The sequence below is a fragment of the Piliocolobus tephrosceles genome, chromosome 21 (genome assembly GCF_002776525.5).
Source record: "Piliocolobus tephrosceles isolate RC106 chromosome 21, ASM277652v3, whole genome shotgun sequence".
Classification (NCBI taxonomy): Eukaryota; Metazoa; Chordata; class Mammalia; order Primates; family Cercopithecidae; genus Piliocolobus; species Piliocolobus tephrosceles.
The window spans coordinates 13,351,917-13,378,089 of NC_045454.1; the positions used below are offsets into that span (position 1 = coordinate 13,351,917).

At 43.5% G+C, this 26,173-nt stretch overlaps 1 protein-coding gene across 12 annotated transcripts; it reads left to right on the forward strand.

Moving 5' to 3' along the window:
* Positions 1-60: 60 nt before the first annotated feature.
* On the forward strand, positions 61-23,353 carry ZNF180 (zinc finger protein 180). 12 transcript variants are annotated; one of them, XM_023190536.2, is made up of 5 exons: positions 61-387; positions 3,129-3,222; positions 14,594-14,668; positions 19,589-19,715; positions 20,853-23,353. In XM_023190536.2, exons 2-5 carry the CDS (start codon positions 3,172-3,174, stop codon positions 22,595-22,597), a joined length of 1,998 nt encoding a protein of 665 aa, XP_023046304.1. In that variant the 5' UTR covers positions 61-387; positions 3,129-3,171; the 3' UTR covers positions 22,598-23,353. The 12 variants fall into 12 exon arrangements, with proteins under 12 accessions (XP_023046304.1, XP_023046303.1, XP_023046306.1 ...); XM_023190535.1 differs by having other exon boundaries at positions 68-2,501; XM_023190538.1 differs by having other exon boundaries at positions 68-2,501; positions 3,134-3,222.
* The last annotated feature ends 2,820 nt before the right edge of the window (positions 23,354-26,173 follow it).

Here is a 26,173-nt window from a genome sequence, read left to right on the forward strand (position 1 = left end):
GCGAAGGCTTCTGGGAATTGTAGTTCTGGCTCGCCGAGCCTCAGTGCACTTCCGGGTTCGACCACAAGCGCAGCCATTGTCCCGCGCGCGGGCGCTTGCTGTCGCCGAGCAGCTCGGCCCTTCAGAGTTAACCCCCAGCGACCTTGCGGATGCTGACTAGGGGAGGGGACCGAACTAGCTTAACCCGAGTCGACCGTGTGGCAGAATCGGGGCAGGGGGTTGCTTAACCCGAGTTCGTCCTGCCGCAGAGCCGTGCCAGGCACTGAGGCGGTGACAGGCCCAGCCTGGGCTGCGGGCCAGCGGACGCCCAGGTTGGTGGGGCGTGGGGCAGCTCTTGGTGTCCGATGCGCGCATGCGCAGGGTCTAGGCGGGAAGCTGGAAGCGGTGGTGAGTGTAGCGGGGAGACCTGATATCTCTGCGGGTGGCGCTTTAGCCTGGGGGTCACCGGGGTTGATGGAGTTACCGAGGCAGCTGTGTATTCCGCGACTGTCCTCTGCGTGCATGCGCGGGTGCTTGGTCAGGTGGTGCTCTTGTCTGGGGCCTGAGGATGCTCAGGTTGCTGGAACACAGGGCACATGAATTGATGTAAGGGGACATCTTGAGAACTCCCCTCCTCCAATGCCGGGCATGTTTAGTGGAGGCCTGAGGATGTCCGGGTTGATGGAGTACTCCATTGCAGATTGTGGTTTCTGGAGAAGAGGGGCTGTGCCGCTGTCCCTTTATTCTTGAGCAGGTATTTGGGTAGGAAGCAAAAGGTGGTAGGTAAGATTCCGAGCAGGTGACCCTGGGCCCCTGGAGCAGACAGCGCGCTTCTCCAAGGTCTAGGGTCGCTGTGGTTGGTGGAGAGACCAGGTTGGAGTTGCAGGCTGAAGGAGGGTATCAGGGCCTAGAAACAGGTTCTGGGCAGAGGGCACCCTGCATGTCCTGGGGGTGTCTGAATGGAAAACAGAAACTTAAACGGATAGTAGGGACCTATGTAGGATAGTGCAGAGCTCTAGGGCATTCAAGATGGGCAGAGACTCCGGGTTGGAGATATAGAATTTGAGTCCAGGAAGGACAGAGCTGCAACAGCTGCCATCAAATTGGTAGCTGGGGAGGAAGCAGCATGTTGCCAGCATCGTTATGAAGCAGGTGTTGCTGAGACCTTTACTTGGGCTATACTACTTGCAGGCATGAGAATGTGCAGGTTAGTAGAGGGACAGAGTCTGTGCTGCAGATTTGGTGCTGGGAAGAGCGGACTGCATGACACCCAGGCCCTCGTGTTTGGGCAAGAGAAGGCCAAAGGGCCCAGTTCCCATTGAGCTGCTGTACCATGGGCTTGAGAACCCCCACGCTGGCGAGTGGCCAAGTCCCGGGGCTGACTGTGGAGCTGTATGCTCAAGCTACTGTTTAGTTGTTGTAGTGTTCTGGCTGCAGGCAAATAGTGGGGCAGGTGACCCCCAAACCCACACAGAGGCTGGGGGTGCCTGAGATGTCCCAGGCAGGTAGAGACACAGGGTGAGGGATGTAGATTCTTGTCTCAGGAGCAGGGTGTGCCCCTAGACTGGCAGAGGAGCCAGGTCCTGGATGCAGATGGTGAGCATGAGCCTGTTCTGTGGCTGTGTCAGTAGGAGGAGGGAGCCTAGGTGGGTAGCCCGTGTGCAGTGGCTGCGGAATAGAGGTCTGGGGGCTCCAGTTTGGATCTGGTCTTAGGAGGCAAGGGGCTGCTCCAGCAGCACTCTGCACATGTGCTGGCATTCGGGTGGATTGGGGAGGCATGGGCAGTCCTAGGACCCTGGTTCTGCCTGAGGATGCCCAGGTGCGTGGAGGGAGCAGCTGCAGAGGGGCGGGACTGTGTCAGGCACCCCTTGTGCACACACACAGGTGTTCGGTTGGAAAACAGGAGGCCGGAGATGAGTTTTAGACAGAGGGTGCTGGGGTCTTTGGGTGATTGGAACCCTGATCACAGCCTGATGGTGCCCAGGTTGGTGGAAAGACAGGATCTTCCTGAGCCACAGGTGCCCCGAAAGGTGTTTAGCCAGAATCTGGGCAGGTGTGGCTCAAGCAGGGGGCTGTGGAGTAAGGTGGAGGAAACAGTTTGGGTGCAAGTTCAGGAAACAGCTCCATTGTGAACCTACACTATGCCGCGTGAGAATATGGTGGGAGCAGGAGAGAGAGTAAATAGGAGAGATGGGGTGCCTAGGGTAGGATTCACCAGGGCTGCTCTATCCTTGGATCCCAAAACACCTAGTTGGTACAGAGGCACCTGAGCTTCTGAGACATGTATTTAGAGCTGTAGGTAGCAGGTAGGGCTGCTTTTGTCTGACTTGTGCTGGTGTCCGTTGGAGGCCCCCAGTCCTATACAGGCCTTGTTACAGTTTCAGGCCTGAGTATACCCAAGTTGGTGGAGGGACTGGTTTAGAGCTGCAAATTCAGGGCCTGGGAGGGTGTTAGGGTGGGAATCTGGCTGGCACTGTTGGAGTAGGAGCCATTGGACCCCAGAAGTGTGGAGGGAACAGGATGTGAGTACAACTGAGCTCTGTGCATATATGCTTGGCTATTTGAGCGGGAAGCGGGTGGCCCTCTGCGCTGGGTTGCTGGAGGGACAGGCCTGGCTGATTTAGGAAGGGTAGGATCAGTCTTAGTTGTTGAATCAGTTCCTGGGAGCAGTGGAGCTGTGTCACCAGCTTCATGCAGTTAGGCAGTGAGTGTCATTCTGGCCCTAGGAAGAAGTGCTGGTTTGGGGCTGTAGATTGAGGTTGGTAGGGGTAGGATGGGGTGAATACCAGGGGGTCCTTGATATGCCTGATATTTGTGGGGATCCCAGGGCCCAGTGGGATAGGAGAGGGACGGACTGGTGCTGCAGACTTTGGTGGTGGGCAGAAGGCCATGTTGGGCATAAGCTGGGCTTACAGGTAGATGATCCAGGGGCCCAAGATAGTGGAGGAACCGGGTTGGAGCTGCAGAAACTTGGCCTGGGAGAGGGACTGAGGGACTCTCAGTACATACACAGGAAGCCGCAGGAACCTCCAGAAGTGCATTTGCTATGGGAATGCATCCTGCATCCTGGGAGCAGGGACTAATGGGGGTGGGGGCCCAGCGGTTCTGGCAGACCTGCATCTTCATGCTGTACCTGGGGCTTCTCTCAGTGCAGCTCAAGACCTCAGCACCCTGCTGTGCCGGGAGGAGAGCATGGAAGAGCAGGATGAGAAGCCCCCAGAGCCCCCGAAGGCCTGTGCACAGGTGAGTGGAGCCACCCTTCCCAGAGAGACCCAGAGCTTGGGTCTGTCTGCAGCCTGACCCTCTGGGCTTGGGAGGCTGTGGCTCCTCCCTGACTCTCTTTGCAGCCTTTTAGGGGGTTTGGGGCCCTCATGGCCATCAGGCTTCTAACACTTACACACTATATATTTTATGAATCTCCCTGCTGGTTGCCTCACCTTTTTAGCCTAGGTAACTTTTTCTGAAAGGAATTTGGCATCCTGAATCAAAAGCCCTTAGAATACTGATTCCCTTTTGGCCAGCAATTCACAGCTTTGTTTGAGAATGAACAATTGGAAATATACTAAATGTGTGATGCAAGAGGATAGCCGAATGAATTATGGTAAGACCATGACAGAATACACTGTAGCCATTGAAACTGATAGGATAATGCAAATTTAATGACAGAAAAAGTTATTTATTACCTACGTTAAGTAAACTGCACTTAGAAATCATCACCTTTTAAAAAGGGATATAGTTTTTGTGTATATAGAAAATACGTTAGAAGACTATAAATATAGCAATCAGTTAACAAACATTATCTGTAGTTACTTTATAAGTGACTTTGTTTTATCATTTATCTGTATTTTCTCCTTCCTTCCTTCCTTTCTTTCTTTTCTTCTTTTTTTTTTGAGACAGGGTCTTGCTCTGTCGTCCAGGTTGGAGTGCAGTGGCACAATCCTAGCTCACTGCAGCCTCAAAACTCCTGGGCTCAAGCCATCCTCCTGCCTCAGCCTCCTGAATAGCTGGGACTACAGGTGGGCACCACCAAGCCTGGCTAATATTTTTGTGTGTGTCTTGAAGGTCTTCAAGCCATCCTCCCACCTCAACCTCCCAAAGTGCTAGGATTACAGATATAAGCTACCACACCTGGCCTGTATTTTCATATTTTTGTACAGTACACTTTAAGAAAACATTAACAATTGGCCAAGCACAGTGGTTCACACCTATAATCCCAGTACTTTGGGAGGCCGAGGTGGGAGGATTGTTTGAGGCCAGGAGTACAGGACCAGCCTGGGTAACATAGTGAGACCCTGTCTCTATAAAAATTTTAAAAAATTAGCCAGGATAGTGGTGCCCACCTATAGTCCCAGATACTTGGGTGGGTGAGGTGGGAGGATCGCCTGAGCCCAGGAGGTCTAGGATGTAGTAAGCTATGATTGTGTCACTGCACTCCAGCCTGGACAACAGAGTAAGACTCTGTCTGTAAAAAACAAGTTCCCAATTTAGAACATTTCCTACAGCAAATATTCTTTGAAAACTCTTAATTTCTTAAAACTGTTAAATTAGAGCTTCTCCTTTCTCTTCCTGAACAATTCAGCCCTGAAGCCACGAGGTGGGGGCAGTGGTAGGTGGCACCTACAGTTGTCGGGACTGCCTGCTATGAAGACAGTGTCCCTGTGCAGGGTCAGTGACCAAGCAGGGTGAGGAGTGCATCTGCACGGGACGACATCCCAGCATAGTCAGAGCCCACGCTTGTGCATGCGAGGCAGCCCAGTGTGGGTGTCAGAGCCCAAGTAGGTGAGGCCAGTGTCCATATATGGAGATCTGGTGTGGGGTGACGGGGTCAGAGCAGGTGAGCAAGGCCTCCGGAGAGGTAGTGCTTCACTGGGGGCAGTTGGAGCCCAAGTGCGGTGAGCAGGTGTCCATGGTAGATGGGGTATTGGAGCCAGAGTGGGGTGAGATGTGCAGCTGCGTTGGGGGTCAGGTGCGGCCTGGTGTGGCATGTCAGAGCATGAGCATGTTGGGGGCATCATGCATGAGGGTGACCTGCAGGGGTGTCAGAGCCCAGCAGCATGTGGAGGGTACGGACACAGTGGGGTGGCCTCATGTGGGCTGTCCAAGTCTAAGTGGCAGAGGAGTGAGTCTGAGAGTTGGGGCAGCCTAGCCCGGGGAGTCAAAGCCTAAGCAGGGTGAGGAGCTCCCGTTGGCAGAGGGTGGCCTAGTGTGGGGTGGCAGAGCCCAGGGAGTCTGGGGAAAGCATCCATGGGGAGAGGGCGTCGTTGTGGAAATGGGAGCGGAGCTACCTCCAGGGGGCCAGATCAGGTAAGTAAGTGTGTATAATAGGGGACAGGAGCCAGCTGCCTTGCCGTCTAATCAGGAAGGTACAGATATGGCAAGAAAGAATATTTGAGTGGACTCTGTGCAGTGGGAATTGGAGGTTTTAATGTGAGCTCATGGCTTTCAGTACACATTAATCTAGAACTATATAGAGATGTGTGCCTGTGTCTGTATGCACACAGACTGTGTGTGCACACATATGCACACAGATTGCCCATCTGTCCGTGGAGGGCTGGGAGCAGCGACATCCCAATACCACTATACATACCTAGTGCCCACATTTCACCTTCTAAATATGTTACAGGTTTTATGGGTTTATTGTTAATGGCTCTTTAGTGGTAAATTTTTTTGCTGTTACAAATAGCATTGATGTAAATGTTTTGTATGTGATTTCTTGTATACATGTGCAATTGTTTTAGAAAGAGTTAAGCAAATATAAGTTTACATTTATATCTTTATCAAAACTACAGGTAAAATGTGTGGGTTTTTGTTATCTTGTTTTTTAAGAGACAGGGTCTCACTCTGTCACCCAGTATGGAGTACATGGCACACCAACATAGATCACTGCAGCCTGGAATTCCTGGGCTCAAGTGATCCTCCCAGCTCAACCTCCTGAGCAGCTGAGACTACAGGTGCACACAGCAATTTTTTTTATTTTTTATTTTTTGTAGAGACAGGGTCTTGCTGTGTTGCTCAGGCTGGTCTGGAACTCCTGGGATCACGCCATCCTCCCACCTTGGCCTCCCAAAGTGCCGGGATTACAGGGTGAGCCTCAGTGCCTGGCTGGTAGAATGTGTTTTGATGTGGCCATTGGTGTTCTAATTTAAGTGAGGCACTAGGTATTTTCTGGGACTCTTAATGGTCCTTTTGCCATTTTCTTTTTTGTGAGCTGAATTAGAAGTCTGTTCATTATATGACTTTCATCACATATTTATTGACTGCCTAACCAGTGTAAGGCCCAGTGCGAAGCACTGTGGGAAAGATGAGGCGGACAGCACTGCTCTGCATGACTTAGTTCTCACAACCAGAAATGCGCTTCTTATACTTTCCAAGGCTACACAGGAAAAGCAGAAGCATCCTCTTTCTTGTATTAGTTTTCTGTTATTACGTACCCCAAAATTTTGCAGCTTAAAATAGCCAATGTTTATTTTGTCACACAATTTCTGAGGGTCAGGAATCCAGGTCAGCTTAACCGGTTATTTCTGGTGTTCAGGGTCCCTGATGAGGTTGCAGGCAAGTTGTTGTCTGGATTGCTGACTTCTGAAGGCTTGACTAGGTGGGAGGATATTGTTGCAAACTCACTAGATGGCTCTTGGTAAGAGGTGCTCTACACCAGAGGGGCCTCTTTCCAGGACTGTTCACGGCGTAGCAGTGGCTTTCTGCCAGAGCAAATGATGCCAGTGAGAGAGACACAGAGAGACAGAGAGCAAGAGAGAGCAAGAACACTTAGTTGCACACAATCAAGATGAAGCCACAATGTCTTTTACCATCTGATTTCAGAAGTGACAGACCATCACTTCTTCCATATTCTGTTGGTCACACAGACCCACCTTGGTACCAGTGGACAAGGACTACACAAAGGCATGAATACTAGGTAGTGAGGGTCTTTGGGAGCCATCTCAGAGTCTGGCTACCACACCTCTGAACTCTGAATGTCCTCTAGTTAATTTTAATTATTATCAGAAGATGAACAAGTACTTGATTTGGACCTGAAGGATATCAGAACCCTGGAAAGGAGAGAAAAATCAAGGGAGCCCAAGCCTTTGCTTTGAATGAAGGGCCATGAGTCCGGTGAGCCAATCTAGGAAGAAACTATCTGGATATTGGAGCATCACCGTAGAGATTTTAGTGGCTTATACACGGGGAAGTAGCAGCTTGTCCAGGGAAGGCTTTGAGCCAACTCTGAGCCCTACCTGCCTTCAGGGACTGAGACCAAAACTGCTGCCAAGTAGGTGGTGGAATCTCACCCATCCACTGTCATTCGCAACATTCAAAGTCGTGCAGGTTGTTGGTGGCCCTATGTGGATGGTCTGTTCTGTATATTTGAGGACAGTGAGAATTATTCATGGATGATAATAAAGTGGGGCCAGAGAGGGAATTTTCTTGTGCATAAGGACTGAAGGGATCCTCTTGTCAGGATGATTTCTGAGCAAATCAGAGAGGGGAACCTTCTTTCCAGTGCTGTAGTTTGCGAAGGTTGGTTTTATGCCTTCTAGACTTGGTGATTAAGAAACCTCAGGACCTGCCACATGGGCCCTGTGGATGCCACATCCCTTGAGCTGAAATGTGAGCTCCATCTTCCAGCTCCCAGGGCAGGAAGAGATGGAAACATACCGAGAAGTCTGCCTGTGTGACGCCTGTGTTTTCTAAATGTCCTCACAGATAGAGGTTTCCTGCCAGTACATCCCCAAAGCAGAGCTCTGAGAATTGAGTCCAGTAATGCTTCTGTGATTTGATTAGAAACTTCATTTATTGCCCCAAGAATGCCTCAGATTGGGAAAGGAATATTTGGTCATCTCTATTTATAGGTGAGCAAGCAGCCCTAGCCCTAGGTCTGATTTGACCACTGTGTCACTATGAAGTGGACAGGTCACTTCGTGATAGCTCTGCTTGTCTCTTTTCCCCTGCTTTGGGTCCATTGGGGTCCCACCTGCATTATAGAAGGAACAGTTATTATCTCCTGCCCACAACCCTTTTCTCTGTGGAAGTCAACAGTCTAATTCCTGTTCTTATTTTGTAAAGTCTGCAAAGAAAAAGGGAAATGCTCCTTTATGACCTGGAGAGGTGACTGTTGAGCAAGAAGGTAATTTAAAAATGCTCCAGAGCATACAGAAAGTAAAGGTTTTCAATTCTGTTCCTATGTCCCAAACTCTGCACGTGTCTCTAGTCTTGTCAAATGCAGAGAACTTTTATTGTGCTCCTACTGAATACTGAGGAGAATACAAAGAAAAAATATACAGTGCTTTCTAATATAGAACCCAGGACCCAGGGGAGAGGTATATAGAAATGGAAGTAATATGAAAAGAATAATTTTACTGGTATAGTAAAGGGCCAGCAAAGCTAAGAAGTCCGGAGAGAAGAAGAGATGAAGCTTTCCGCTATCTGGGAAATGCTTCATGGAGGAGGTAGCATTTGATCTGGGCCTTGGATGATTAGACAGACCTTGGGAAGACAACGGAAAGCAGAAGAGTTTGTGTGAGACAATCGGTGGACTTAAATAAGCTTACTAAACTTTATTACCATTAATTTCTGCATTGGTGAAATAGACATATTACTCTTCCCTTCAAAAAAGTTTAGGCTGGGTAAAGTGGCTCAGAACTGTAATCCCAGCACTTTGGGAGGCCAACATGGGAGGATCACTTGAGGCCAGGAGTTCAAGACCAGCCTGAGCAACATAGTGAGACTCCCACCTCTACAAAAAATAAAAACAAAAAAATTAGCCAGCTGTGGTGGCGTGCCTCTATAGTCCCAGCTGCTTGGGAGGCTGAGGCAGTAGGATAGCTTGAGCCCAGGAGTTCAAGACTATAGTAGGCTATGATAGTGCCACTGCACTCCACCCTGGGCAACCAAATGAGACCCTAGCTCTTAAAAAAACAAACAAACAAACAAAAAACTTTAGATGATTTTTTGAGATGGAAATTCTGTGTTGAAGTACTCTATGTATTACTAGAAATACTAGGCAAATGGTAGACTACAGTGATATTATCTGAAGGAAACTGAGAAAGCTAAGATGTAAATTCAGGAGATATTCCTAAAATGGTCAGTAATCCAAAGTGAGTAGAACCTAGGGAAAAAGTCAGGGTGTGTGGGTGTGCATGCATTCACGGGCTCATGTGCATTTGTCACAAGCTTATTTCTGAGCATTTAATTTGTAAGGGTAAGTTGGGAGCAGGTTCTGGATGCTGACACTTGGAATTTTCTGGGAAGAAAAGGCACCCAAGAAAGGTTTCCTCTAACCAGGGGAGGGGCTTGAGCTCAGCTCTGCTTTAGTGCCTCCAGGGACCCCAGGGACAAATGCAAAGGTACAGATAGCACATTCCATGTCCCTTCTCCTAGTGGCTGTTTATAGTCAGCACACATTTATGAAGAGCCTACTGTGTGTTAGTAGTGATCTAAGTACGGTGGAGCCACAGTAAACAGGACAGACAAGATCTCAGTTCTTATGACGCTCCCTCTAGTGGAAGAGTTAAATGAAAAGCCAAAGGTAGAAGAATATATGTGATGTGAAGATGTGAAAGCACGGTGAAGTGATGGAGTTGACTGCTGGGGTCGGGGCACGGAAGGACATTTCATCAAGAGTCTGCCTTGAGGAAAGATGAGCTTTCTTTTGTTTTCTTGTGAAAACTTTTTAAACAAAAAGGTGCTGAAAACAGTTTTCATTCAAGAGGAAGTACAACCATATTCTCCAAGTAAAATAGTTTTAGCAGTTATGGCAGATAGTAACATTTTGGAATTTTGTTTCTGCCAAGTACCTGCTGAGAAAAACATTAAGTTGTCCCATTCTTGGTATTATTTCTTAACTGATATTAGTTTGTTTTTTTTTTTTTTAATTAACTGGCAGAGTGTGATATTATCTGAAGGAGTCTGTAATAACTTAAAATACAGGTTAATGTTTACAAATTTTCCTTTCTTGAGTAGCTTTTCTCATTTCCCAGGCATTTTTCAAGAAAAGATGTGTTTGTCATGGGTGTGTATCAGGAATGGAATTTTTCTTTCAGACCAGATAAGATTGAATACATTAACAGTTTGGGGTCAAAACTTGTGGCTCCCTTGTACTATCTGTAGTTTGGCTGTGGCTATTTTTTGGCATTGCGAGTTTTATTTTTGTTTTCTGGCATTTGGGGCTATTTTGTAATGTTCATGCAGCAATTTCAAGGCAGTTTAGGCCAGTTGTGGTGGCTCATGCCTGTAATCCCACTTTGGGAGGCTGAGGCGAGAGGATCGCTTAAGACCAGTAGTTTTTTTGTACTGTTTTTTCTTTTCTCTTTGTTTTCTCTTTTTCTTTCCTTCCTTCCTTCCTTCCTTCCTTCCTTCCTTCCTTCCATCCTCCCTTCCTTCCTTCTCCTCTTTCCTTTTTCCCTTCCCTTTCCTTCCCTCTTTCTTTCCCTTCCCTCTTTCCCTTCCCTTCCCTCTTTCTTTTCTTTCTCTTCCTTTCCTTTCCTTTCTTTCCTGTTCTTTCTTTCCCCTCTTTCTTTCCTGTCTGTCTTTCTCTCTCCTTCCTTCCTTTTCTTTTCTTCTTTCTTTCTCTCTCTTTCTCTTTCTTTCTCCTTCCTTCCTTCCTTTCTTTCTATCTTTCTTTTTTTTCTTGTCTCTCCCTTTCCTTTCCTTTCCTTCTTGTTCTTCTCTTTTGTTTTCTTTTTTTTTCTTTTCTTTCAGGCAAGTATATTTTAAAAAGTAGGCCAGGCGCAGTAGCTTATGCCTGTAATCCCAGCACTTTGGGAGGCCAAGGTGGACAGATCATGAGGTCAAGAGATCAAGACATCCTGGCCAACATGGTGAAACCCCATCTCTACTAAAAATACAAAAATTAGCCGGGCATGGTGGCATGTGCCTGTAGTCCCAGCTACTCAGGAGGCTGAGGCAGGAGAGTCACTTGAACCTGGGAGGCGGAAGTTACAGTGAGCTGAGAATGCGTCACTGCACTCCAGCCTGGGGACAGAGCCAGACTTGTCTCAAAACAAAAACAAGCCGGGCGCGGTGGCTCAAGCCTGTAATCCCAGCACTTTGGGAGGCCGAGACGGGCAGATCACGAGGCCAGAAGATCGAGACCATCCTGGCTAACACGGTGAAACCCCGTCTCTACTAAAAAATACAAAAAACTAGCCGGGCGACGTGGCGGCACCTGTAGTCCCAGCTACCCGGGAGGCTGAGGCAGGAGAATGGCATGAACCCGGGAGGCGGAGCTTGCAGTGAGCTGAGATCCGGCCACAGCACTCCAGCCTGGGTGACAGAGCGAGACTCCGTCTCAAAAAAAAAATAAATAAATAAATAAGGGAATAAGGAATGGCTACTCCATAGGCAGAGCAAGCCCCAAGGGCTTCTGGTTGCCCATTTTTATGGTTATTTCTTGATTTTATGCTAAACAAGGGGTGGATTATTAATGAGTTTTCCAGGAATAGGATGGACAATTCCCAGAACTGAGGGTTCCTCCCCTTTGTAGACCACATAGGGTAACTTCCTGACATTGCCATGGCATTTGTAAACTGTCATGGCGCTGAGACCAGCAATTTGAGACCAGTCTGGGCAACATGATGAGACCCTGTCTTCTACAAAAAATAAAAAGGCAGTTTAACTGTTGTAGTATGTGTGGTAGTGATGCAAGCAACACAAGCTCTTGGCTTTCACATTGGGCCTTCTTTACATTGCAGCAGCTCTGGCTCTTTGATACTTCTTGTGACCCTCACAACCTACCCAGTAAATACACAGTGGTGTTTTTAGGTTTGGAGAATCCTTTCCTACCTTTAAATACATTAATGCTAGCCATTTTTAATAACCATTCCTACCGTAATAGTAAAATATTTTCTATATAGATAAAGAGAAAAAATGGACACACTTATACCTTGACCTCTCAGCATCAGGTGATCCTCCCACCTTTGCCTCCCAAGTAGCTGGGACTGTAGGCACCTACCACCATGCCTAGGTTATTTATTTATTTATTCATTGTTGTTATTTTTCGAGATGGAGTCTCACTCTGTCGCCCAGGTTGGAGTTAAGTGGCGTAGTCTTAGCTCACTGCAAACTCCGACTCCCAGGTTCAGGTGATGCTCATGCCTTAGCCTCCATAGTAGCTGGGACCGCAGGTGTGTGCCACCACACCTAACTAATATTTTTTGTTGTTGTTGTATTTTTAGTTGAGATGGGGTTTCGCCATGACCAGGCTGTTCTCGAACTCGTGATCTCAGGCAATCTGCCCACTTCGGCCTCCCAAAGTGCTAGAATTACAGATGTGAGCCGCCGTGCTCGGCCTATTTTATATATTTTGTATAGACAGGGGAGCTTCACTATGTTGCCGAGGCTGGTCTCAAACTCCTGGGCTCAAGTGATCCTCCCACCTCAGCCTCCCAAAGCACTGTGGTTACAGGTATGAGCTGCTGCACCTGGCCACTTTTATTTTCTTTTAGTTTTTGATCCAATGGCTTCTAAATAAATGAGTTATCAAAAATTAGCAGTAGTTGCTTTTCAGTGTTTGATTTGAGAAGGAGCAAAGTGTACTTGAATGGACTCTCATTTAACAGACTGAATTATTGTATCCTGTAGGAAAAAACCTGAGGACACTACAAAGGAGTTGTGTTGTTTTTAAAGAGGGAAACACCTTTTCTGGTTTCCAAATATTTAATTAAAATAAGTGCTTTTGAAAAACATAGATGCAGTATAAAAAGAGAGACAGGGAACCTGCTCCTCAGTTCTGCCCCTTCAAAGAATAACTCCTTTTAATGTTTTTGAGAACATCCTTCCAGATTTTTCCGTGCATATTTATATTTTATAGAAATCTATTCATCTTCTGTATAATGTTCTTAATTTTTTCACTCAACAATATATTACAGACATATTTCTGTTATTTGTGTGTCTTAGTACATGCAAATTTATGTCTTCTTCTCTTGGCTGCTAAATAGTATTCAGTCATCTGAATAAAGCATAATTTATTTAAAGAGGCACTTCCTAATGGACATTTAATCTCCCTTCCCAGCTTGCTATGATAATATAACTTGCTAGTGAGATTTCTTGTACGTGCATCCTGATGTACTTTATGTTATTTCCTAAGAATAAGTACTTACAAGTAGACTTACTGTATGTTACATTACACTTTAAAAAATATTGCCTTTAAAAAAATAAATAAAAGAATGTATATAAAAATGGAATAAACTCTGTATATGAATTAATAATATTGGACCGAAATGTCAATTTCCCAGTTTTGACAATGTACTGTGGTTATATATGATATTACCAGGGAAAGCTGAGTGTGGCTCTATTTTTGCCACTTCTTGTGAATCTTTAAGGATTTCAAAATAAAGTATTATTTGTAAATACAAATATTTACAATATTTGTAATACAGGATGGTTCTATCTGTATTACAATACAGGATGGTTCTATCAATTTATACTTCTTCCAAGAATACATGAAGCTCTTGGCCAGTGGGCCACCAGAGCTGGAGTCATTAGCAACAGACTAATGATTGTGACTGTCACAAAAACACCCTCTGTGGTCAGGATGGTGGTTATGTACAGGGCTTAAGCAAATAAGTAAATATAAAGAGGAAAATGGGAGTGAGAGAAAGAAGGTATACATAAAGAAAGGAGAAAAGCTAGATAGAACAAAATGTGTTATTGAATTGTAATTGGAGGTATCCCTGTGAGTTTATGGTCTCTAATATATACAGATACAGAAATAGATGTTTGATTTTGACGTAAAGAGATGAGCATCTATATTCATGGCAGTTTCTTCAGGGTTGCATGTGCGTTTTTCTTTGTCTGTTTCTCTGTTGAAGCTCTGTTTTACTGATTTGGAAAAAGTCTAAATAGTATAGATTCTAACTGATCATGTGGCGCTTTATGCTAAATACTTTTTTTTTTTTTTTTTTGAGATGGAGTCTTGCTCTGTTGCCTAGGCTAGGGTACATTGGCGTGATGTTGGCTCACTGCCACCTCTGCCTGCTGTGTTCAAGTGATTGTCCTGCCTCAGCCTCCCAAGTAGCTGGGACTACAGGTGCGCATCACCATGCCTGGCTAGTTTTTGTATTTTTAGTTGAGATGGGATTTCACCATGTTGGCCAGGCTGGTCTCAAACTCCTGACCTCAACTGATCTGCCTGCCTCAGCCTTCCAAAGTGTTGGGATTACAGGTGTGAGCCACCGCACCCGGCCTGCTAAACATCTTATGAAATTAATTTGTTGATCTTTTTCTTTATGATTCTGGCATTGGTCATGCTGTATTCCATTTTACTTGCTTATAATTTTGTGACCCAGGAATTTTGGCAGGGCCCGCTGGACAGTTCTTTGCTCCTTAGTGTCTTGGAGCGCTCGGTCAGCTGCATTTAGCTGCAACTGGGCTGGGCCAGAAGACCCACAAAGACCTCATGCCCAGGTCTCTGTAGGCCTTGGTGCTCCTCCAGGTATCTCCTCTCTCTCTCCACATGGTTAGCTGAGCTTACCACTGGGAGGAGGGAGCAGAAGTATGGTGGGAGGGAGGCGTTAAAGTAGGTGGTATGTCAAATCTTAGCCCACTGACAGGAGGAGATTTGAGCTGCCACTTAGCTCCCTGATTGTCTTCCTTTTTCTCATCTGTTTTGCCTTCTCAGGATTCTTTCCTTCCTCAAGAGATTATTATCAAAGTCGAGGGAGAAGACACTGGGTCACTGACCATCCCATCTCAGGTAGGTTGGGCAAGGCCTCTGTCTTTACACTGAGAAACGTGCATGGCTGGGAAGTGAGTAGAAAGTGAGGAAATGGAGATAAGAGTGGACAACTTTTTCAAGAAGTTTGGTTATTGTGTGAAAGGTAGAAGAAAGTAAAAACTTCAAGGACTTTTGAGATTGAGGGTTTTTTCTTTTTAAAGGGATTGAAAAGATTGAATTCAGTTTAAATGATTATAGGAAGGAGTTAGTAGAGGAAAAAAAGTTATTGATCAGGAGACAAGAGAGAAACTATAAAGCAGAGTCCTTGGTTAGCACCGGAGAAATTAATTCAGAACATCTTGAATAAATTAGCTGTATATGAGGAGAAGGATTCATATAGGAATAGTGAGGTTGAGGGAATTATTTGAAAGCTTGATCTTTCACTGTGAAAAATCAGATGAGCATGATGGTGGGAACTGGAATGGAGAGATGTATGACAAGGTAGAGAAGGCTTAAAATAGCAATTTTGGATTATTAGAGGAAACAGGCTGCTCCAGTAAATGTAATAGGATTGCTGGTCAATCTGAAAGATTCATTCAGAGATATTGGCCATTAATTTATAATACTCTATCCTGCTGCTTTTGTGGATTTTTTTCCCTGCAGTGGCAATTTGTAGCCCACTTTCCACAGACAGCAGATTGACATTCAAATTAATTTAGTTTTTGTAATTTGCCAGGTCCACTTCCTGTGGAGTGGACACTCCAAAGGTCAAGGGAATATCTGAAAGAGAATTTAAAAATATCTCAAGTAGAAAGATTAAAAAGAATGATCCATGGACCTTAAATTGAGTAGTTAATATGGAAGTGATAAAGAGTCCAGTAAGTAGAAATGACAAGAATATAGGCTGGTAGTGGTAATAGTAGACATTTTAGTAGCGTAATGGCCCTAAACCATCAAGGAACAAGAGTAAAGGAAGACAATTGAGCCAATACAGTGGAGCAATCTGACATTGTAGCGAAACATGGGCAGTTTTGTATTTGTGACTCAAAAGGTAGAGTGTTTTATGATAATTTCAAGGTCTGAGGTGTCCCCCTAAGAGTGAGCTGATGAAGAGCAGCTTCAGGATATGAGACTTGGGTTAGCCATATGAATTGATGACTGAGAACACGGTCTCTGATGTGTGCAAGCTTGAGGTTACATCCCAACTACTAACCTTAGGCATATGTCTTAATTTCTCTGACTCCCTTGGTCTTCATAAGAAAAAAGTGGTACTGCTAATAGTGTTTTCTCACAGGAGCCCTATGAGAATTAAATGAATGATAATCCATGTGACATGTTAGCACAATGCCTGACACTGTGGTGGTGCTTCATGCAAACTCATTAAAGTCAGTTATTTTTACATTCTCATCAGCTGAGTGTACAAGTGGATGCTATAGACAATATGAGACAAGACAGTACAAGTTCTTATAGTAGAGGGTAAATCCCAAGTATGAATCTTCAGTGAATGGGGGTGGGGGTGGTGTTCAGGAGGTGGGTAGGACAGAGCTCCAAGAAGTGAGGTAAATGGCTTGAGTTTCAGAGTAACTGGGAGGACATGCACTCCTTCTTTGATGCTGAAATCCCTAGGATCGGAGAGTATGAGCATTCTTAGCCTCTGAGGACTGAGGAGGAGGGAAGTTGTCAGTGCGAAGTGTAAGTCTCCATTAACACAGGGATGTATAGGGCATGTTTGATGAAGGATATTGAAACTGCAGGCTGGAGGGTGGTGGTGTGATCATGGCTTACTGCAGCCTTGACTTCCCAGGCTCAGGTGATTCTCCAAACCTCAGCCTGCTGAGTAGCTGGGACTATAGGCACGCACCAGCACACCAAGCTCATTTTTTGTGTTTTTAGTAGAGACTGGGTTTCACCATGTTGCCCACGCTGGTTCAGCTCCTGGGCTGAAATGATCCACCTACCTTGGTCTCCCAAAGTGCTGGGATTATGGGCATGAGCCACCACACCTGGCCTATTTTATTGTTACAAAAGATGAGTTTCGAGGGCACGGTTGAAGGTTTTAGGAAGGAGTTTTCAGGCATGGGGAGTTTGGGACAAGTGAAAAGAATAAAATAAGTAGGATAGAAGTCCAGAAAAGCTAGTATCTGCACATTGAGGAGCCTTTTCTTTTTTTTTCTTTTCTTTTTTTTTTGAGACGGAGTCTTGCTCTGTTGCCCGGGCTGGAGTGCAGTGGCCGGATCTCAGCTCACTGCAAGCTCCGCCTCCCGGGTCTAGGCCATTCTCCTGCCTCAGCCTCCAGAGTAGCTGGGACTACAGGCGCCCGCCACCTCGCCCGGCTAGTTTTTTTGTATTTTTAGTAGAGACGGGGTTTCACCGTGTTAGCCAGGATGGTCTCGATCTCCTGACCTCGTGATCCGCCAGTCTCGGCCTCCCAAAGTGCTGGGATTACAGGCTTGAGCCACCGCGCCCGGCCAAGGAGCCTTTTCAAATGGGTATGTGGTACAGCTTGTGAGATTCAGGTGAGGGGAGATGAGTTAAATCAATCTGGGTGAGGTTATTTTAATATATTAGAAGGTTTATTGATACTGTTGACTCACTTACTGAAATAATTTACTAAATATAAATGTAATATCTACTATATATAAACACTATGTTGAGCATTGGAGTTACATTTGCAAACTGTAAATACCTTGTCTCTGCCTTCATGGATCATGGCCTAGTGACAGAGATGACTATTATGCAAATAGGAAAGTGTGATGATAGAAGTCCATGGAGCTTTGAGAGTATATAGTTGGGAGTGGAGTCGGGGTGCTAATCTAGTTTAGTATTATCTGTTTGACATTTGAACAAGCTTTATACTAAAGAGACCTATATTAAACAGAAAGGGGGAGTGTTTATTAAAAAGAAGCATGCATTACAGATTGAAAGACAACACCTTAAAGATTAATGTTAAATACAGGTGGCAGTTGGCAAGTTATTTTTTTAATTTCACGTTGGGCTAATCATGAAAACATTTGAGGTTTCAGTGAAATTTTTAGGCTCAAACTTAGAAAGAGGCGGGTACAGCAGTATTTTGCATGTGTTTTTATGGCATTCAGGACCCTGTATCCTATTCATGAACTGCAGCTCAAGAATACCTAGTATTTTTAAAGAGCCTTTAGTGGCAAGACGCATTCAACTTCCCCTTGCCTTTGCTGCTCCTGGATAAGGACAGATCACCCTTAGCACTTCTTTTTTGGATTAAAATTCCTGCCCAGTTATCTTAAGAACAGGCCCTTTTCTGCTTAGAGGAGGCAGCCCAAGAGACCCCATTTATATGGCAGTAATAACAGCGAATGTCTCCTAAAAGGCTCTGCCATGCAGCTGAATATGGATAGAAACAGAACTGTTATTTGAAGTCTGAGCGTTCAGAATAAAGGTCACTTTGATTCTCAGTTAATCTTTCAGGATCCTGAGACCTACTCGTTGTAACAGTACAGGCTAAGCACCCCAATCCAAAAATCTGAAATTGTCCAAAATTTGAAGGTTTTGGAGCCCTGACATGATGGAACAAGTGGAAAATTCTACACCTGACTTCATGTGACCAGTCACAGTCAAAACTTTGTTTCATACACAAAAATTTTTTTTAAATTGCATACAATTACCTTTAGGCTATATGTTTAAGGTGTATATGAAACATAAATGAATTTGTGTTTAGACTTGGATCCCATCTTCAAGGCATCTCATCATGTAAATGCAAATATTTCAAACTCTGAAATCCAAAATACTTCCAAAATGCTTCTAGTTGTAATTATTTTGGCTATGGGATACTCATCCTGTAATTGCTGGCCTTTGTTGTTTCATCAGTAAACTCTGCTAGTGGCTTTTCATAGATCATCGTAATTATTCATTCAACCCAATGAGTTAGGTATTATTAGGCCTAATATATAGAAATGGAATAAACTCACCACTAAAAGACAGATTGGGTCAGGTGTGGTGGCTCATCCCTGATCCCTGTAATTCCAGCACTATAGGAGTCTGAGATGGGAGGATTCCTTGAACACAGGAGTCTGAGACCAGCCTAAGCAATATAATGAGGGTCTGTCTCTACAAAAAATTTAAAAATTAGCCAGGCATGGTGGTGCACACCTGTAGTCCCAGCAACTTGGGAGACTAGGTGGGAGGATCACTTAAACCCAGAAGATGGAGGCTGCAGTGGGCCATGATTATGCCACTGTACTCCATCCTGGGCAACAGAGTGAGGCTCTGTCTCAAAAGAAAAAAAAAAAACAAATTGTTAGATATATTTTTTAAGCCAGATATATGCCCTTTATAGGTAAGAAAGCCAAGTCTTTTTATCTTCTACATCTAGTGTTCTTCACCTATACATACTGCTTTTCATCGAGGTCCACATTTCATTTTCTGTCTCATGCATTAGCAAAGTACAGCCTGTGGCTGTTTTTGTAAATAAAGATCTATTGTAATGTAGCCACACCCATTTGTTTATATATTTTCTGTGGCTAATTTCTTGCTATAGCAGCAGAATTGAGTAGTGTGACAGAGACTGTGTGACTGGCAAAGTGTAATATTTACTATCTGGCCTTTCACAGAAAAAAATTAACCACCCCCGTTTCATTAGTTTCTTGGGAATTTGGAGGGAATTCCTAAGTGGGAATTCTATATTCACCGTGCAAAAGTCAGAATAAGCGTCTTTTTATAAGGCAGACAAGATAAAATAGTTTATATCCGTTCTTATCTGGTGTTCCTCTTTGGAGTTGTAAAAACAGGTCCAGCATCCAAAACCCAAAGAGCTCACCCAGAAGGCACCTGTACATCTTGACTGGAATCTTTTGGGCACTGACAATCTCAGGACAACTCCCAGGTCACCAGATTTTCCTTTTTCCGTCTGTCAGACTTTTCTTCCTCCATAAACTTTGGAAGGAAACGATGCCCAGCTGAGCAGGAATTTGTGTCCTTTTTTAGGAAGGAGTGAACTTCAAAACTGTGACTGTGGACTTCACACAGGGGGAACAGGGTACTTGGAACCCTTCTCAGAGGACCCTGAACAGAGATGTGATCCTGGAGAACCACAGGGACCTAGTCTCTTGGGGTAAGAATACATTCCTCTTTAATGAAGATCCATATACTGAAATGATTTCACATTCTCATTGATTAAGAACTGTGAAATTCAGCAGCCAGAATGATTTTGGCTGCATATAGATTGTGTTTGTGCTTTTTATTCCCCAGTGAAGATTAATTTTAGTTTGTAGGGTAGAAACAGTGCAGATTCTTGGGCTTGAGATTTTTCAGTCTTCATGTTCCTAAAGACCAAAGGCTGGGACCAGATTCTGCAGTAATTTTCTTTTGTTCCCAGTTTGGACACTCAAATTCCTATATATTTCCTTATCAGCTTTTTGAACCAGATACAATCTCCTAGTTGGAGCAAGGGAAAGAATATAAAAAGAATTTTCCAATACATGTGTTCAAGTGAGAACCAGACACATAGGGGTCATTACAGGTGTAGAAGGTTCATTTGAAAAAATCCCCATAGAAGATGCCACATTTTTCTTCATTTCCTACCTCCTGGTGGACTGTATATATGACCACTTTTTCCATATATACTCTCTATTGCTTGACTTAGTAGCCACCCAGGCTACTAGGAGCAAACTTCTAGTCTCTTTCAGTTGGAATCACAGAAATTCGTGGGGCTATATTAGCTCCTAAGGTATTTAGGGAACCGGATAATAATGCCCCATTCCTTTTCTTTTGTTCACAAACGTAGTGTCCTCATGTGTCACTGACACAGAGTAGAGTATTTAGGAAGTTTTATGCCTTCAGAAATTCCTAGATATGTAGACACTAATCTCTTAGTGAACACCTGTGTAGCACTAAAGAGTGGAAAAGACTCTATTCTTTACATATTGCAAAACTGGGTTGCAATTCTGTAGGTTCTACGTAGATGATCTTATTTTGGAATATGCAGGTATTTGACATCCAGAGTCTTATTTGTTCGGACTAAGATTAAACCAAGATTACAATGTTCCATTTTAATGCTGTATTGTAATATTGGGCTGTGGTAGTTCTGTACTTAATGCTTTATCTCACCCTTTTGCTTTTTCAACCTAGGTTATTGGTCAGTATTTGAAAACAAATCCATATATATTTTTCATACTTTCTTGTTAGCTTTATTCCAATTTTTGAGCTCTGATATTTTTTGGCTAAGATATCTTATATTGCTTTCTTTCAGACTTGGCAACTGCAGTTGGAAAAAAAGACCCAACTTCAAAGCAGAGCATTTTTGATGAAGAACCAGCTAATGGAGTGAAGATAGAAAGGCTTACAAGGGATGATCCTTGGTTATCTTCATGTGAAGAAGTTGGTGATTATAAAGACCAGTTGGAGAAGCAACAGGAAAAACAAGAGATACTTTTGCAGGAAGTGGCATTCACTCAAAGGAAAGTGGTTATTCATGAGAGAGTCTGCAAAAGTGATGAACCTGGGGAGAAGAGTGGTCTGAATTCCGGTCTATTTTCATCCCCGATTATATCCATAAGAAACCATTTTCATAAACATGTATCACATGCTAAAAAATGGCCTCTTAATTCTGCTGTAAATAGTCATCAGAAGATTAATGAGAATGAGACTCTATATGAAAATAATGAATGTGGAAGACCCCCTCAAAGCATTCACCTTATTCAGTTTACAAGAACTCAAACAAAAGACAAATCCTATGGATTTAGTGACAGTATTCAATCTTTTTGCCATGGTATACCCCTACATATACATGAAAAAATCCATGGAGGAGGAAAAACCTTTGATTTTAAAGAATGTGGGCAAGTTTTGAACCCCAACATATCCCATAATGAACAACAGAGAATTCCTTTTGAAGAGAGTCAATATAAGTGTAGTAAAACCTCTCAGAGTTCCTCCGTTACTCAAAACATGAGAAATAATTCTGAAGAGAAACCTTTTGAATGTAATCAGTGTGGGAAATCCTTCAGCTGGAGCTCTCATCTTGTTGCACATCAGAGAACTCATACAGGGGAGAAACCTTATGAATGTAGTGAATGTGGAAAATCCTTCAGCCGGAGCTCACACCTTGTTTCCCATCAGAGAACTCATACTGGAGAGAAGCCTTACAGGTGTAATCAATGTGGGAAATCCTTTAGCCAGAGTTATGTCCTTGTTGTGCATCAAAGAACTCATACTGGAGAGAAGCCTTACGAATGCAATCAGTGTGGAAAGTCATTCAGGCAGAGCTATAAACTTATTGCACATCAAAGAACACATACCGGAGAGAAGCCCTATGAATGTGATCAATGTGGGAAATCATTTATCCAGAGCTATAAACTTATTGCACATCAAAGAATTCATACTGGAGAAAAACCCTATGAATGCAATCAGTGTGGGAAATCCTTCAGTCAAAGTTATAAACTTGTTGCTCATCAGAGAACTCACACAGGAGAAAAACCCTTTGAATGTAATCAGTGTGGGAAATCCTTCAGCTGGAGCTCTCAGCTTGTTGCACATCAAAGAACTCACACTGGAGAGAAACCGTATGAATGTAGTGAATGTGGAAAATCTTTTAACCGCAGTTCTCACCTTGTTATGCATCAGAGAATTCACACTGGGGAAAAACCGTATGAATGTAATCAGTGTGGGAAATCCTTCAGCCAGAGTTATGTTCTTGTTGTACATCAGAGAACTCATACTGGAGAAAAGCCCTATGAATGCAGTCAATGTGGGAAGTCCTTCAGACAGAGTTCATGCCTTACTCAACATCAGAGAACTCATACTGGAGAGAAACCGTTTGAATGTAATCAGTGTGGAAAAACATTTAGCTTGAGTGCTCGACTTATTGTGCATCAAAGAACTCACACTGGAGAGAAACCCTTTACATGTATTCAGTGTGGAAAAGCTTTCATTAATAGCTATAAACTTATCAGGCATCAGGCAACTCATACTGAAGAGAAACTCTATGAATGTAACTAGTTTCTAAGTCAGCTGGGATTTATTCCCTTTTATTCTTTTAAAAAGTTTATTTTAAGGTAGTACATGTTGTGGGAAGAACTACTATAAAAACAATATATGTGGGAAAACTTCCAGTCCTCTGTTAATTGTGTGTCTGAAATTTGTTCTGGAAAAGAAAGGGGGAAAATCTATGAATGACTTTTCAACCTAGCAATTCCATATACAACATTAAACTTGATTCTCATGACATATTCCTATGAAAATAATAAATATTGGCACTTTTCCTTGCAGAAAGCACTCTGACCTGAATCAGAGAAAATCATATGCCAAAGCCAGCTGCCAGTGTGTTAGACCTTTTTCATAAAGAGTAAATGGAATGCTAACACTAGTGGACTTATTGAGAAGATTGAAAGGTTGCTGTAGTGTTTAGAACTTAGGCCGGAAAACCATATTTTAGTGCTTAATTTTACTACATGGTCTTCCAATGAGATAGCTTGTAATCTGTTCCTTACAGCACTTGCTGTTACATGTGAAGATTTTGTAAATTTTAGGAACGTGTCTACGATATGTAGTGAAAAATGTGGAAAAATAATATAGAAATAATATTCACTTCTATAACCATTATGATAAAATATTTGTGTATGGATTAGAATAGAAAGGGATTATGGATATATCTATTCAGTTTTTTTGGTTTATGTTTGGCCTTTTTGGAATGTATGCTGTTGTACTATGATAAATGATATAACGAGTAAAACTTATTCAAAACCAAAAATGAAATCCAAAGATTTCCTTCTTTGACTATTTAGGAAAGACTAAGCAACCAAATAGCAAAAGATCCCTCAGAATAATGAGTTTTATGTTTGGATTAGCATAAGCAGATTACTATTTAGGACATAGATTCCTAGGAACATTCCTCATTGAAAATAAAATAGATCCCTGGAAATAGGTAACTAGAAATTTTGGCCAGAAATGGTTTCACATGAAGAATTGAGAATGTGTGGGAACTATAGAGGGCAAGTGGGCTTATTTTCATATATGCAAAGCAATATTAAGGAGCTCTATTTTCATGGTTTTGTTCTTCTCCTCATGTAGTATTGTCTCTTTCCTCTGGGATATGTTCCCTGATGTGAGAGTCCTCTGAATAGAAGGGTGCTTCCCTGACTCAGTGCTGACCATCTAAATTATGCTTGCAAGAATGCTTTAATGAGGCAAGGTTTTAGGTACTCTTTGATATTTAAGATTTGATTAACATGTCTTTCAGACCTTTTCCCTGAATCATGAACTTGAATCCTGTGGATTACCATATATTGAAGCCTCTGATCTCAGAAAGGTAATAAGCTCAAAGTTGAACTGAGAGATCAGATAATAGAGGTTGATACTCTTGGGACAGGAAGGAAAACTTAAAGGGTAACTGATGGGGTTACCCTTAGTAAAATTCTATCCCTACGAGATGACCCTAAGTGGAGCCATCTCTATGAGGATTAATCCAGAGATTGTTGCATACCTGGCAGTGCCAGGTCTGGAAAAACAGTTGCTGATGTCTGGAAAACTGCCTCCCGATCCCAGGAGAATTTCTAGTCAGTTCATGAATGTGCAGGTAGGGGAACAGCAAGTACTCATACACTGGCTCCTGGAAAGGGCACATAAAATTGTAAAAAGCCCTAATAGGCTAGGGACCTATATTGGCTTCTTTCCCATGATGTATAGATAAATTATAATTTATATATTATATATAGTTATATGTAATACAAATTATATTTTTTATAATTTATAATATAAAATACAAGTTATAGATAAAACCAAATACGTATTTGAAGTGTGTGGATTCTCTTACATGGGGATTGGTTTTCAATCAAACACTGATCAAAAATACAGTTTTTGCAGGATCCAAAACTCAAGTATATGGAGGGCTAACTTTTTTTTTTTTTGAGACAGAGTTTCACTCTTCTTGCCTAGGCTGGAATGTGATAGTACGATCTCGGCTCAACACAGCCTCCACGCCGGGCGCGGTGGCTCAAGCCTGTAATCCCAGCACTTTGGGAGGCCGAGACGGGCGGATCACAAGGTCAGGAGATCGAGACCATCCTGGCTAACACGGTGAAACCCCGTCTCTACTAAAAATACCAAAAAAAAAAAAAACTAGCCGGGCGAGGTGGCAGGCGCCTGTAGTCCCAGCTACTCAGGAGGCTGAGGCAGGAGAATGGCGTAAACCCAGGAGGCGGAGCTTGCAGTGAGCTGAGATCCGGCCACTGTACTCCAGCCTGGGCAGCAGTGCAAGACTCCGTCTCAAAAAAACCAAAAAAAAAAACACAGCCTCCACCTCTGGGTTCAAGCAATTTTCCTGCCTCAGACTCCTGAGTAGCTGGGATTACAGGCATGCGCCACCATTCCTGGCTAATTTTGTATTTTTAATAGAGACAGGGTTTCTCCATGATGTTCAGGCCGGTCTCGAACTCCCAACCTCAGATGATCTGCCTGCCTTGGCCTCCCAAAGTGCTAGGATTATAGGCATGAGCCACTGCACCTGGCCTGTGGAGGGCCAACTTTTTATATACATGCTTACACAGGGCCAACTGTGGGACTTGAGTATGCATGGATTTAGGTGTACAGGGGGTTCTGGCACTAATTCCCCAAATATACTGAGGCATAACTGGATGGTGATTTATGGTGGCCAAGACAGTTTCAATAATGAAAAATGTCAGAGTAATTTCTATCATTTGCTCAATAATTTTCCTTTGCAGAAAAGATACTGTAATTAAAAAGTGGTGAATGAAAAATAAAGCATCAACAGGCCAAAAATTTGTAATTAAACTCTTGGGCCTAAAGTTTAGGGTTAAAAAGGATCAATAACTAGATTTTAATTACATATGACACATGAATATATACATAACATTTTATGAGTAAACTTTTTTTGCTGTGTAAAATTCACAAAAATCAAACTATACCATAGAAAAATGTATAGAGATTGTATAGGCCAGATTTAACCCTACTGCAGTAAAATTATAAATAAAAGGTGCCAAAATGTTTTCAATACCTGGATGTTAAGAAATGCTTTCCTTAAACCAGTTTTTTAAAAGAGTAAATCAAAACTGAACTTTACGGCCGGGCGTGGTGGCTCAAGCCTGTAATCCCAGCACTTTGGGAGGCCGAGACAGGCGGATCACGAGGTCAGGAGATCAAGACCATCCTGGCTAACACGGTGAAACCCCGTCTCTACTAAAAAACACAAAATACTAGCCGGGTGAGGTGGTGGGCGCCTGTAGTCCCAGCTACTCTGGAGGCTGAGGCAGGAGAATGGCGTAAACCCGGGAGGTGGAGCTTGCAGTGAGCTGAGATCCGGCCACTCCACTGCACTCCAGCCTGGGCCACAGAGCGAGACTCCGTCTCAAAAAAAAAAAACAAAAAACAAAAAAACAAAAAAAAGAAACTGAACTTTACACCACCTTGGAAGTACTACATCAGAACACTTAATGCCCAAACCTGTGGGATACAGAAAAAGCGGTTCTCAGAATAAAATAGAAAGGTTATAGCTTTAAATGACTTATTTATCAAAGGAGAAAGACAAATAAACGTGAGGACCCATGGTGATGTTACAGA

Coding starts and splice junctions, on each gene's coding strand:
- ZNF180 (XM_023190532.1), top strand. CDS start 345: ATGCGCGCATGCGCAGGGTCTAGGCGGGAAGCTGGAAGCGGTG. Junction 388..3,133: donor GCGGGAAGCTGGAAGCGGTG/GTGAGTGTAGCG, acceptor CTCTCAGTGCAG/CTCAAGACCTCAGCACCCTG. Junction 19,716..20,852: donor CAGGGACCTAGTCTCTTGGG/GTAAGAATACAT, acceptor GCTTTCTTTCAG/ACTTGGCAACTGCAGTTGGA.